The sequence below is a fragment of the Anser cygnoides genome, chromosome 10 (assembly GCF_040182565.1).
Source record: "Anser cygnoides isolate HZ-2024a breed goose chromosome 10, Taihu_goose_T2T_genome, whole genome shotgun sequence".
Lineage (NCBI taxonomy): Eukaryota > Metazoa > Chordata > Aves > Anseriformes > Anatidae > Anser > Anser cygnoides.
Window position 1 is genome coordinate 13094464 of NC_089882.1, and position 14377 is coordinate 13108840.

General features: G+C 52.3%; 1 protein-coding gene across 3 annotated transcripts in view; it reads right to left on the minus strand.

Moving 5' to 3' along the window:
* Positions 1-14377, minus strand: part of CHST13 (carbohydrate sulfotransferase 13) — a 46509-nt gene that overhangs the window by 15308 nt on the left and 16824 nt on the right. For 2 of the 3 annotated variants that reach the window (XM_067003007.1, XM_048070950.2), the window contains one exon: positions 13701-13982. In XM_067003007.1, coding sequence (XP_066859108.1) covers positions 13701-13929 — 229 coding nt within the window. In that variant the 5' untranslated portion in view covers positions 13930-13982. Of the gene's footprint in view, positions 1-9060; positions 9266-13700; positions 13983-14377 lie in introns of those variants that run through there. The other variant, XM_048070957.2, reaches the window with a different exon arrangement.

The following is a 14377-nucleotide window of genomic DNA, read 5'->3' on the forward strand; positions in this document are numbered from 1 at the left end:
GGTGCATGAGCTTGCAGAGCAGGACAGGAGCTAATTATGGGCCGCTGCAGGATAGGGAGAAGTGTCTCTAGTGTGTAACTTCTTACCCTGTGATGAAAAGCTCCTTGTGCCCATTTCTGCTGCATTTAGTAGTGGGCATTGCCTGAGGCCACCGGAGAACCAGCCTATTTAATAGGGGATGCAAACATTTCCAGAGTCACTGCAGCACTGAGACACAACAGATCCATCATCACTGGCAGCAACTTGTCCGGGGGGCCGGTGGATCTATTTCCCTGTTGCCAGCCAGGCCCTGAGAGTGGCTGTTAGCAGCAGGTGCTCTGGAGACATCTCTTTCCTTTATGCAGGGTGTGAGCAAGGTCTAATGGAGACCTCAGGAGGAAGGGAACTGGTAGTCTTGCACCTCCACCCATCCACCAGCAGTTCATGGGCAATCGAAGCACAACTCCTCTGGAGTCAGGCCAGCCTTGTTTCAGCCTCACGGTGCCTGCGTCTGCCGGCCCTATTAAGCTAAAGGGAAATCAATCTCTTCAGTGCTGCCAGGAGCAAAGTTGGAAACGACCCAGCTGTGAATACGCCACCACTGCACCCTTGCCAGAAGGAACGGGCCGGCTCTGCAGATGATTGCAGGACTGAACTTGCCACCTTCCCATGCCACGGAGAAACGTGACCATGTGAATCCACTCCCATGGCCAGGGGAGGGGGCAGAGCTGCACGCCTGCATCACGACAGAAAACAGGAATTCCCGAGGAGCTTCTGACCTCCAATTAGTTTGTGCTAATTTCCCAGCTCCCTGCCTTGAAGGAAGCCCTCCGGAGCCCCAGAGATACCCGCGCCCAGCGGATCCAAACAAACAGCACCTTTGAACCTCGTGTCAACACTGCCCTCCTTGCTGCAAGGTCACTATCCCATGGCAGCAAAGCAACATCTGGCTGGATCGGGTTTCATGTCGGTGACAAATCCCCACAAAAAGCCCCGTGCTCCCACAGACACCGCTCCACGGATGGCTCCAGCCCACTGCCGCTGCTCCCCCCCGCAGAAGGGCTAGAATTGCCAGGAGATGGAGGCCTGTTAGACTTTGGCACTTCCCAGGAGAAGAATAAGCTGTTGTGACATGAGGACTTGTGGCCGAGGTGTCCCTTTGTGCACAGAGATGGGATGGGGCCTGTGGGGCACGCCATGCCCTGTGTGCTGCCGTGCAGGGCCCAGACTTCAGCCAGAACATGGCTGCCGTGCGCTCGCACCACAGGGAGAGCTGCCAAGTCGTTTATCTGCCACTTCAGCCACCACAGAGACAGTGCCGCCTTCAAAAGAGACTTTCCAGGGAGAAAGCAGCTTCCAATCCAGCTGAATAATGCTCCAAGGGACTCTTTGAAAATTAAGTCCCGTTCTGAAGAACCTGGCTCTCATCGGCATCAGGCGCTTCTTCAGCACGGCTGCGCTCAGCCGCGGTTTGTGTACGTGGTCATGTACGTAACACAGCCGTCCCAGTATGACACCCGCCAGGGCGGTGTGGTTTGCAGCATCTCCCAGCTGCAGAAACGGCTTCACGACGGGACACCTGCCCCCAGGGCTCGGTGCCGGCCAAGCAGTGCTGCAGGGAACCTGAAGGCATTTCTCCTTCATTGCCCCAGGCCATTGGGGATGGTAACTGATAAGGTAGAGGGAAGGTAGAGGAAAGAGGGAGGCAAATAGGGTCTGAAGGAGCCAGGCTGGGCTCTCCACAGTGCTGCGAATGGTTGTAGAGCTGTAGCTGTAGTAAGCTCTTGCCACTGCAGGGAAAAGGACCGGAGCCTGCAACTGGGACAGCACAAGGAGGCAGACACTGAGCCCACAAGCTTTGCACCCTCTAAACCAAGTTCTCAGCCATTTTAAATGCTGAATGGTGATTTTCACTTCAGCGCAGAACTGCTGAAGGATGTGGGTTGTGTGGCCATGCTTTCCTGTACGGGGAGACGGTGCTGAGCCACCTCCGCTGCGGATGTAGCTGCTGAACGAGGGTGTCAGACCTGCAGCAGCAGCAACTGGCTGGGAGAGAAACTGCTTTGTTCTCCCAGGAAATACCGACTCCCATCGGTCCCCGCCCAAAAATGTACAACAGTTTTATCTAATCAGAGCTCATCCAAGTATGAGGAGCTCCGGGGCTCAATGGGAAAAGCAGAAGCAGCCAGGCCAGCCAGCCCCTTCCTCTGCCCCGCTGCTGCAGCTCCCCTCGGGCTGGCTCCAGGCTGGGCACCTCCCTGCCCTGCAGCCCAAGGAAGGCTGGCCCCAGGACAGCTTGGAGAAATCTGCTCAGGGCCATCCCAGCAAGCTCGAGGGACATGGGTTTGTGCGATTCGAGCAGAGTTTGAATTCCTTCCCTGAGGCAAGGACGATCTTGTCTAGCTAGAAACAAAATTCAGGCTTGTGCAGATTTTTGTCTGCGAGTCTTCATAAGTTCAGAGCTGGAAAGTGCTACGAGGCAGGGAGCTTCAGGAAGCGTGTTCACCCAGCTGCCCCTGTAAGAGCTGCTGCAGAAGGCCAGGTGAAGACAAAACCTGCCTGGGAGAGCTGCGGCCCTTGTACTAACCTGTCCCCAGCAAACCAGCAGAAAGACATCCCCAAATCCACGTGCTGCCAAGCTTCATGGGTCAGCTTCAAGCCAGATCTCCGATAGGGTGGCCGGGATCCAAACCCCGGGCCTGCGCTCGCCCAGCCTTTCCCCAACTTTTCATAGAAAAAGGCCAGTTTTTAGGCAGCCGCCCAGGGCGAGTCACAGCAATGCCTGGGGCTGGCGCTGAGACGTATTTGCCGACTGCAGGGGAACATGTGCACGAGGCAGGGCAGTGTGTTTGCCTTTTGCAATTGCTGTCCTGTCTGCGGGGCTCAGGCCATCGGTCGGACAAAAAAGCACACTTCAGGGCAACACTGGGCTCTGCCAGTCAGCCCGGTGAGAGAAGCAGGGATTCTGGGGCTGTTACATGGCGGGGTGACCAGGTTCATCTGGCTACGAGGTCTCCTTGGCTTGGGGACCAGGCGCTGGTGGCTGCTGAAACCAACTGCGCTGCCTCCGTAGATGTCCCAGCGTCACTGCAGCCCCCGTTTGCCGGCTGGCTGGCTCTCCAAGCCTCCGGACCTCACAGGGCTCACTGTGCACTTGGCACCAGGGAAGGTCAGGTATTGCTTCTGCGTGGATCCGAAATGCACAAATCCACTTCTCACAGCATGTCCTTTGGCTCCCCTCTCCTTCCCTGTTCTCATACAGGCTGCGTGCTCTCTCAGAGCATCACGCTCTCCTTCCAACACAATAAACATAGCATTAGCTTTGCTCCCTGGCTCATTAAAACTATGAGAGAAACAAAACCAAACCATATGCCCGAGTGCTACCTCCTACGCTGGGAGATCTCCGTGAAGAACATGCAGGAAGAGGAGTTTATCCAAGCAGTGGCCACCCAGCTCCTGAGGATGCAGAGCCACTCTTTATTCCACCTTTGCCCATGCTGGGCTTTGGTTGAGCCTGAGATTTTGGCTTCGCAGGGTGGGGCAAAGGCAATTGGGAAAAGGAGAACGGGGCTGCAGAAGGGATGTTTGGGAGTTGATCCCTGTTTATCAGAGCTCTACAAGTGCATAGTTTGCTGGAATTGCAAGGAGTGCAAACCTGCAGCAGAGAGAAAACTGGGCTGGTCAGAGCAAACCTTGACAGCCAGCAATGAAACAAGGATCCCAGCATCTGGAGACGAGTGTCTGGAAAAGGGGACATGCACTGGGCAGCACCATGCGTGGGGTGCATGCGAAGTCAGGACCTAGACATGGCAATGTTCACCCCGGGCCTTTTAGGCCACCAGAGCTGCTGTATGAGATGCCCCCTCCCTCCCAGACCTCTAACTGCCTTTTAACAGGGGAAGTCTGGGGCATTCACCCAGCTGTGTCTCAAAGCCTGGATGTGTAACGTTCCCTGCTTGGCCCCACAGAGGTATTTGGGGAGTTAAGCTCTTCTTTGGGTACTCAGCTCCGAGGGGGAGTAATGGGAGTTAAGCACCTAATGCCTTTGTAGTTTCTTGGCTTCTAGCAAGCCCTGGGAAAGCCAGCTGTGTTTGCACTGGGATTAAGATGGAAGGCTTGTCATGCTCTCCATTCAGACACTGTCGGGGAAGCGGCTAAAGAAAGAAAACCCAGCGAGCAGCAAGCCCCAGTACCCAGGGAGAGCTGCTCCCTGCAGGACTGGGGCTGCCCAGCCACTGGTGTCAGCAGCAATCCCTTCCCAGCATCAGTTCTGGGCACCACACGAGTGCTCATCTCCCACCTCGGACCTGACTGAGGATCACCAGAAGGTCCCACCTGCACCAACACGGAACGAGGTCCTCCTGCTCCCAGAAGCTGCTTCTGCACAGACCTATTTGCAGGATCAATGGGAGCGGGAACGAAGCACAAGGTGCAGGTGCAGGGTGCTCCTGGAGAGTGGCAGTGGGGCCAGGATGCCAACGGGATGCGGGGCCAGCGAGGACTGCAGAGCCATCAAGGCACGAACCTCTCCTGCAGGCACAGAGTTAACTCCCGGCACGCCAAGCGCCCTCCTTCCCCTTCCCAAACCTCTCGCACGTATCAGAGATTCTCAGGAAACTGTACAGAGCCAAGACGGACGAGAAAAAACATTCCTCATGGAAGGGCTGGTGCTCGGGAGCAGATGGGCTTCATTACTGCTCTGCTTCCAGCACTGGACTGGGCTGATTTTTCCACCATCAGGGGTCATGGCTACGGCACTCCCCATCTTCAATCGTGGCAGACCCGGGGACCTTCCAGCCCGCGTTGCCCAACGCTGCTGCTGACAAACGCCCTGCACTTTGAGCGCTGCGTCCATGCACCGGCTGCCTCACAGGAACCTGAGCCCGGCAAAACTGCCCCACGACGAAAGCAAACGAAACAGAAACACAGCAGAAAAACCAACGCGATCTCAGAGGGCTTCTTAGATTTCACACCCCTGCCCACGCTTGCAGTGGTGGCCGGCGCGCAGGCAGCGCAGCCCTGCTTATCGGGAGGGCGCCCACCCCTGACTTTGGCCATGCCTGAATTTCAGCCTCAAAATACTTTTAAACAATGGGGAGGAACTGAGGTCTAAAATAGGCTCTTTCCTGTTCTAAAAAAAAAATCCCTGGTTTGAAAAGCTCTGCTGATTCCTAAGTGTTTAAGTGGCTCCGTTCTGGCTAGGTGCATTTGTAGGCTCCGGCACCAGCGCTCTGCAGGACCCCAGGCAAATCGCCTGTAATCTGTGCCCTGAAGGGACAAATCTGTAGGCGGAAGGACAGGGCTGACTGACAGCTCGCACGAGCAACCACTCATCTTGGATGCATGGCTCGGAAAACGTGAAAGGCCAGATCTGCAAGGATCAGAAGGCCCAGATCTCGGAGGCAGAACTCAGTGGGTGTTAAAACCAGACACCTTCTGGCCCAGAAAAGCCATTCGGTGGTCACTTCAGGAAAGCCAGGCCTGGCTGACATGACCAAAGCCCCACAAAGCCAGCTCCCAGTGCAGGCGATGCCTGGGCTGGTAGCTGTCTGCCAGGCAGAGCTGAAAGGCCTCAAGTCTCCCCAGTTCCCGGTGCTCCCAGCTTCGGCATTATTTCACGTCCCACTGTTAACGCCGCCGTTTGGTGCAGAGCCATCCCACGTGCACGTGCCCCCAGGGGTTCCTCTTGCCACGTGCTTCATTGTTTGGTTTGGCAGGAGCAACCTGCGATGCTCAGTTGGGTGCCTCAGTGGATGCAGGAGTGGACCAGATGGAGAGAGGGGCCTTGGTGCTTCCCTGCTCCCGCACCTTTCTGGTTCCTCATCGAAAGGTTGGAGTGATATCACGGCATTGGTGCTACTACGATTGTGGTGTCTCGTTACGCAGGAGTCATCTCAGAAGCTGAGTAAGGCTAACCCGCAAAGCCCCGTGAAGTCCCACAACTCATGCTGACAGCAGGACGAGAAAGAACAAGGAGTGCAGAAGCCAGCGTTAAGCAAGTGCTGCTAAAAAGAAGAAACAACAGCTGGATGCTGCAGTCGGACAGAACCAGAGAAGAAATAAAGCCACACTGAGGAGATTTTTTCCTTCTTGCTGGAGAAGGTGATTCAGCACTGGAACGAGCTAGGAACAACAGGAAGCGGGGAGCTCCCCATCCTGCAGGCTGCTGCTGGGTGAGGTCTGCCTGCGATGTCCCCCATCACCTCCAGCACGCACAAGCCACTGTACCTGACAGACCAAGCACCAGGTAAGAACAGAACAGCTGGAGCTCTTACGCATGGATCTCCTGGGGGCAGACTGAATGATCTCAGCCTCCCCCTTTGCCTCAGTGCAGTTCCCTCAGACCAGCAGCGACCAAAGCTTTGGTGCAGACAAGGATCAGCAGCCTCCTGCAGTTACCACGGTCTAGACGTTCTACAACTGGAGTTAGACGAAAGGATGGTCAGAGATCCATCCCCACTACTTGTTACCACCTCCTCTATGCCGAAAACATACGGCATGCAGGTCAGTGTGGCCACCGCTAACGATACACCATCCCTGGAGGAGACAGCACAGGAAAATCAACTCAGAAGAGGGACGGCAATAGTGCCAGGTGGGATCTCCTGGATGGCTGCGGGCTGACACCAGCACAACCAAGTCCCTCTGAGGGACCACACCGTGCCCAGCACCACGCTGAGACCGCACGAGGTTTGCCTAGGAATGGACCAGACCTGCCCACACCACCGGTCCAGGAGGAGCCTGGAGACGCCAGAAGACGACTGCTGCGGTTGAACCCCGTAACTACCCATTGTGGCGGTGCTTGTGAACTCCACCTGACAGCGTGCTTGGCACCAGCTTAATATTTCCCTGCAGTGCAGATATCCTGCCCTTGGCCACGTCTGTGAGCCTGGAGTGCAGCAGCCGAAGGCCAACAGGACAGACGGGTCACCACCGACCCCAAAGCCAACGGGGGACAGACCGTGGGCTGCCTCCAGGAGGTCCAGCGGGGGACTCTGCTACTGACTGCAGTACAAACAGCCCAGCACCAAAATAACTGGCTCAGCGGCTATTTAGGAGCAGAGTTATTTCAGCACACGCTGGTGTGTGGGTGTTCCTGGTGCAGAACAAGACAGCCTTATTCCAGCACAGCCGCTGATTCAGTGCAAACCGCTCTGTGCGCACAACTGCGCGGATGGAATTAGAAGTGGGAAGTGCAAATGGAGTTAATTCCTGCTCCCCGAAATGAGTCCTTAGTCTCACCTCCCGGACTTAAAGGCTTCTGTTTATACCATCTTTGCTCCCATGTTGTACGCCTTGTCCTGGTCGCAGGATGGTTTCAACTCTCCGTGCTGTTAGCAAGGATTAATTCAGCACGTTACTTGAAATGGAGCATGAGCAGCGCAGGAAAGGCAACCTGCTGAATCCTGCAAAAGGTGGAGAAAAGGATTGGCTGCTCCAGAGGGGAGCTCAAAGCACTGCTGCCTTTCCTAGCATTTTTCTTCATTATTATATAGAAACCAAATGACACCAGGCAACCAAGAACTCCAAATAACCTCAAGGCAACCATCACTTTAAAGATGACTTTTTTGCCTGCAAATTGTTTACTTATTATTGGAACTAGCAAGTTCTAAAATTCAAGTAATTGGCTCAGTTTGCTTTCCCTTGGGCTAAAAGAAAAAGAAGCAATTTTTAGCTTATGTCTTTTCAGTATTTGGTAACGACCTTTCCTCTGCTAGTGTGAATTTTTCACGGAACTGAAGAGGGAAAATACTGTAATCTGAAAAATAACAAGGGAAAGAAATGGCATAAAAGTGTAGGCTGGGCTCCGGGAAACAGTTACGTGGCAAGAAAATAACCAGATTTTAGAGAACATGAATCTCGCTTTAATTCACCTCTTTTGTGAACCTTATGGGACCAGTGTGCAAAGGGTGTTCACCATCACAAACAGCCTCCAATGAGTCAAGCACCACTAGTTTGCACCAGTTCGGGATGCCTGCGCCAGTCCCATCACCACCAGCGGGACCCTTAAAAAATGCCCCTTGTCCTATAGCAAGGAAATCGTTTTGCAGCCTAGTGAGGGCATTCCCCAAAGCCTCAGCTGACCAGCCTGCGGCCAGCGCCTCTAAAGGGAGCGCTCCAGAGAGGAAATCCCCCAAACCTGTCGGGAGATGCCATCGCCCTTGCTGTCACCTGGTTTGCTCTGACCCGGTGGGAACCCCGTACGAAACTGCGTGGGGACCACGCAAGGCGTTCAAGTTGAGGACGCACAGCAAGTTCTGCTGACTCAGACCCGCAGAAGTCTCCTTTTGAAAGCCAGGCTCCCAGAAGAGCCACGTTACCCGGGTCAAACACTGTCAAATAGAAAGTGCCTCCAGCGTCCAACACAGTCCCCTCTGTTAGGAGCAGTGGAGGCTGGAGCCGGTTCGGTGCTGCACTGCTCGCTGAATATTCCTGGCATTAAAATAAGACGGCACAGATTGCTTCTTTAAAAAAAAAGTTACTGAGGAATAAAATACTGAGCGTGGTCCTCTGGGATTACTGACTTCATTTGATAAACTTCACAAGCTATCCTAGGAACAACAAATGCTCGCCGAAACCTAACTCCTCTTCAATCTTACTCAGCAAACAAGTTAAGCTTTTTTTTTTTTTTATGTTTAGGATAAAAACACATTAAAGTGATGGAGCAGCCCCTTTAAAAGGAAAATCGCATTTCATGTAGTCCATGCCGATAACATTCCACTAACATTTCAGTCAAATCAGTCTTCCCAATTTCCAGAACTAACTTTAAAGGCCCCATTGATGGATTGCTGCTGTAATCAAGAAAACATTAGTGCATTGTTACAACGACAGGAATTACCCAATAACGCCTCTTAGGAAAGAGGAGCTGATTTCCCCAGAAGAGCAGGGAAATAACGAGCCCTCCCAGCACAAAGCAGTTCATATTTTACTTCTGCCCTTACCGCATCGTTCCCCGGCACGGGAGACAGTTCAACGGGAGGAGCCCGGATCCCCGGCTGCGGGGTGCGTATGGGGGGGGGATACGGGGGTATATATGGGGTCCCCCCCCCCATTGAAAGCCACCGACCCCCGCAGCGAACCCACCTGGCTTGAGGCTGCTCTGCAAGTAGAAGGCGCCCAGCACCAGCGAGCCGAGGCAGGCGGCCAGCGCCAGCCGCCGGGGCGCCCGGCTCCTCCGCATCCCTCCGCGGCGGCTCGGCGGAGCCGCTCAGCCCCCGGGCCCCCGGTGAGCCCCCGGCGAGCCCCGCACCGCCGCCCGCTCGCCCCGTCCCGTCCCGTCCCGTCCCGTCCCGTCCCGTCCCGCTGCTCCGCCCCGCTCCGCGGCCGCGGCCGGGGCCGCCTCGCCCCGCCGCCAGCGGCAGGAAGTGCGAGCGGGGCCGCCCCGCCGGGGGAAGGGGGAGCTGCGCCCCCCGGCACGGAGCCCCGGGGCTGCCGAGGTCCTCTCGGGGGTGGGGAAGGAGTCACTGACGTGCTGGCGAGGCTGGGGGGAGAGAGGGGGGCTGGTGGCTTCTGGCAGCGGGTTCAGTAAGCATCGAAAAGTTTTGGGGACTTGAAACATGCTTCTTTTTTTGTGCGGTTAAAATCTCTCTTTTTTTTTTTTTTTGTGCACTTGAAATATATCCTTTTTTTGTGTGTGTGTATGTGTGTGCGGACTTAAATATATCTTTTTTGTGGACTTAAAATATACCTTTTTTGTGTGGACTTAAAATATACCTTTTTTTTGTGGACTCAAAATATATATTTTTTTGTACATTCAAAAAATATCTCTTTTTTATGCATTTAAAATAAACTTTTTGTGGATGTAAAATCTCTCTTTTTTTTTTTTTGGACTTAAAATATACCTCTTTTTTTTATTTATTTATTTATTTATTTTCATTGGTAATCCCTCCTCCCGCAGACTTTAACTGAAAGCAGTAAGGCTTGTAAGTAATGTTAATGCAAGCAATAAAGCTATATAGAAGGGAACATCCTTTCTCCTGATCTCTGTGGGTTTTTTAAGGCAGGAGTGCAAAGCTCCCGGTTTGCCTAGGAGGATGTGGAATTGAACTCAAGCTCTGAGCTCCTGAATTATAAGTTGTGGCCAGTTCTGCCTGCACTGGAGATGCCCCGTTTCTCCCTCCCTGGGCCCCAGCAGTGACAGGAGCACAGCTGAGGCGTGCAGCAGTTTTCAGCACTGAGCCTGGCTCTCTCTGCTTTGCCAGGTTAATTGGAAGAACCAAGAAATGGATATTTGCTGGAGACTGGCAGCGGCTCCTTCCCTGCCAGCCTGTGGACCCCCTACCGAAGGGTCAGCCTGCTCCCCACTCACACCGTGCCTCACACCCTGGGCTCAGACCGTGGCTAGAGCTATTTACCACTGCAACAGCAATACTGATGGTCCGTAATAATGGCCAAAAGCTACTAATCACGCCATGAGGATGAAAATTATTTGTTAATGCATGTGACTAGCGGGCGAAAAGGCGGTGCTTTTTGCCTGCAGAAAGATGCTGTGCCTTTGGTGCAGTGCATGCTCCATTCCCCCCCTGCTCATTAGCAGCGCTCGTTACTGTCTTCTCAGCAGGTTTTGTCCAAATGCCTTGCTGTTTCCCAGGCTCTTGGTGCCACTGAGTGAGATTAACCCCAAGCTCTGGTCTGATAACCATGCTGAAAAGAAAGTTAACAGCAGCTAGTGTGAGCTGGAAACCCAGGAATTTGTTGAACTCCTCCCCAGGTCCTGGTTTTCAGACTACTGTGAAAAGGAGCCCTTCTTGGGCATATTTTGCTTTTGCACTCAAATTCTGGAGCCTGAATGCCACGAAAATAGTTTACTCTGGCCTCACGCTGGTGAGACCTCCATCTGCTGGTGGCCAGGCTCTGGTGCACGCTGCCTTTGCTGCCAGGGCCCCCACATCCGACCAGGCCTGCAAGGGTTTGGGCAGATGCCCGAGGAATTACACTGTGATGGTCTTCTTACCTTATCTGCACCATCCTTCTCATAACTGGGACCCACTACATTTTGCCCCAAAAGATGAGCAGGGGCCCCTGTTCTGTTACATTTGTGTGTTAACCAGGAAAGGCCAGTTCTGCTCGTATAACCATGCTGGGACACTTTCTCAAGCAGTTCACTGATTTTCCACCGTCTCCTATAGTCCTTTTCATCAGCAGAATGTGGGTTTTCAAATATTATTTCATCAAAACACCAGTGTTTAAGTCCACTTGGCACCAGTTTACAACAGCTGTCGTTTGAAGCAGCAGAGAATCACGCTGGGGTGGACCTTTCACCATTAAGAGTAACTGTAGTAACTTTGCAGGCTCAATACATAAGAGAAATAGGTTGGATGAAAGGTAGAATTTACATTAAATACCTCTGCAAAAGTAACAGGAGAGTTAAAGGTAGATATAATAAAACGAGAGGCTTGGTGAATCTTTAAAATCTACGGTCAGATTTGGCCAGTTGTTCATACAAAGTAATTCTGATGCCTTGAGGAATCTTCTTGGTCTTAGGGGGACAGGGCAGGGAGTAAGCAATCAATCCCAAAGACACTGCACACCCTGGGGAATCCCCCTGATTTGGGGGGTGTGACAGCGTACAGTCCCTAGAGCTAAGCAGGTTCATACAGCTTGTCAGAAGAAAGAAGAAAAAAAGAAGTAAGGATTAGGATAGCGCAAATAGCATCTGGTCCTGAGTAATTACGATTGTAACCTTGCTAATTCCATAGCTTGCTGACCTTTCTGTTCCTGAACAAAACGCTAATCACTTCCCAGAGATCCTTTGGCAACTGTCTCATGGGAAGTCTCCCTGGAGACAAGGAAACTGAAAGCTGGTCCCGCTTCTCATCGTGAAACGCTGGCCTCTGTCAAAAGAGACGTCAAGAAATCACTCATTTAACTTTCTAGCTGCCACGATTTAAAAAACAAAAATAAAAGAAGCAGCTGTTTTCTTTTAAAAGCACCAGTGGTGATGGGAGCAGGCCAAATTACAGGCTCTGAGGACTACTCCGCCTGCAGCGCTTGCATCTACTGGCAGTGCTGTTGGTATGACGGAAAATCCCATCAACCATTTTATTCAGCAGTGGCAACTAGAGACCACGCTTGCCTTTCGTACCAGGCATTTATATTTCATTAGTTTATATACTGTGACCAGCTGGGAGCTTGTTCTCTGCTGATGTCTGATTTAGAGGCTTGCACGCAGGAGGAATGGGATTTACAGGTACACGGTGGAAAACCAATTGCCCTTGATCTTGGCTGGGAACTGCAGCTACTTCCGACAGCAAGAGCAACAAACCTGTCAGGCCTCCCACCAGCAGCACGAGGCTCCTGCTGTCGGCCTCTGCCCCGTGCTCTGCTGCTTCTTGCACTTCTCCAGCAGAAAGCCTCAGCCTCTCGCCTGGCTGCCCACAGCACTCCTGCAACTGGGCAGCTCTGTCTGCTGTCCCTGTGACATGAAGAGATAGGGATGCTGAGATCTTGCTCCTGGCTGAGGTGGGGGCCAGCTGAGGGCTTTTCTGCTCAGGGGAAGGCTGTGAAGCCCTGCAGCAAGCTGCCACTGTGGTCCTGCCCATCGAGTGTCGGTGCACAGTGCTCGAGTCAATGCACAGCTTCTCTTGCACTGGATGGAAACATGCTTCATGGGGAGGAGGTGGAGGGAAACAGGTTTTTTGTTGTGCCACATGGGTCACAGTGCGGCATGGTGATATTTAAGTCACTGTCGGATTAAAAGCACAGTCCTACCACTGAGTTTGGGATTAAAAACAAATTATGGTTGATATTCTCAAAAAACAACAACAACGAAACAACACAAAAAACACAGGTCCTTCTCACAAAGCCCAGGTCAGCTGCAGCTACACTTCTGTAACTTATGCCAGGACTGGGACATTCCTCTCAGTGTGACAACCATGCAGGTTGGGGCACCCACGGGCTCAAACACAGCGGGCGGTCCTGCCCTGAGCCTGCCCCTCCTGCACATTTACATCATGGTCCTCATAGTTGCCCAAGGCCCCACGGCTGGATCAGCCTTCCCATTTTGGACACCCACATGGGTTTCTCTGATGGTGTGTTCATATTGAGTGAAGGGGAAAGTGTTAATTTCTAACCACACATCACAGTGCTTGAGAAAACAGCAGATAGCAGTGAACAAACCAATGGATAACCACGGGGAGTGAGCTCTGTTCCCAGCCCCGTGCTTTCTGTGCTTGCCGTGCAGCACCAGGTGCCCCATGTCCCTGCTGAGGTTTGGAAGCTGGAAGATGCAGTTCATACCACTGTTCAAATCCACCTGGCACTGCTGAGCAGGAGCAAACCATCAAATTTCATCAAGTGTCCCCAAAAGCTGGTTTAGACATGTTGAAGAGGGACTGGCACGTGTGAGCAGGATCGCCTCATCAGCTGCCAGAAAACAAGTTCTTCTGTCAGCACGGTGCCTCCCCAGTAGAAATGTCTGGGCTCAGACTGGTAAATAAAGATGCCACGTGCACACCAGCGTGTTTTGACTTGATAGTCTGGTGACATTAGCGCTGGAGAGCATCCATGTACACAACAGCCAGGCAGCCTGCCTCTGGGAGCTGCTGTTAGCTTCTAGGAAAGCAGAGCATGCACACAAATCTCTTTGTTTCGAGTATCACAGCATCACAAACAAGATACCCCCGGTACTGAAGCCAAGGAACAGCTTTTGTTACACTGACAAACATCTAAACCCAGTAAAAGCCGCACGAACACACCACTGAGCTCCCTCTCACTGCACTCACCAGTGTAGCATCCTGATACCTTCCAGTTGTGCACCGAGAGAAGTGACTGAGAGCTGGCCAAACTTTGTTTCAAAGCTCTGCATCTGTAGCTGGGGACACGCAAGGTGGGAAGTCTGCATGAGTAGGTGACACCGAACCTCACAGAAATTTGTTGTGACCTTGTTAGGGTGTTCAGGAGCCCAGTTCTTGGCAGCCCTCCATCTGTTAAGTCTTTGGCTGCCATAAGCATTTTCCCAGAAACTCCTCATCTTTATCCCAACTGAGGGGCCAAGTCCAGGAAGTCTATATAACATAAATTTGATAAAAGGAAATTTGTTAACAGCATGTTTTATACCTTCACAATGGTTATAAAGCATTATGCTAAGCTGGGCTTTATTCCCTTGGAAGTGTATGACTCAACAGCAGAGACAAGACCAGCATCTCAGGAAGATAGTGGAGATCAAAGACTGCTGAGAAATTTCTATGAAAAGTCACATTTTTTTTTGACTTTGATGACTTTATCTATTTAAATCGACTTGATCATGAGCAGAACTCCAGGCCCAAATGATCTGGTCTTATGATCTGCAATTGCCAGCCAGCAATTATAAGATATTATATATATATATATATATATGATATATTATAATTACAAGATATAATGAGACAGAGAGAGGGATGGCTGCTGGTTTAAGAATCTT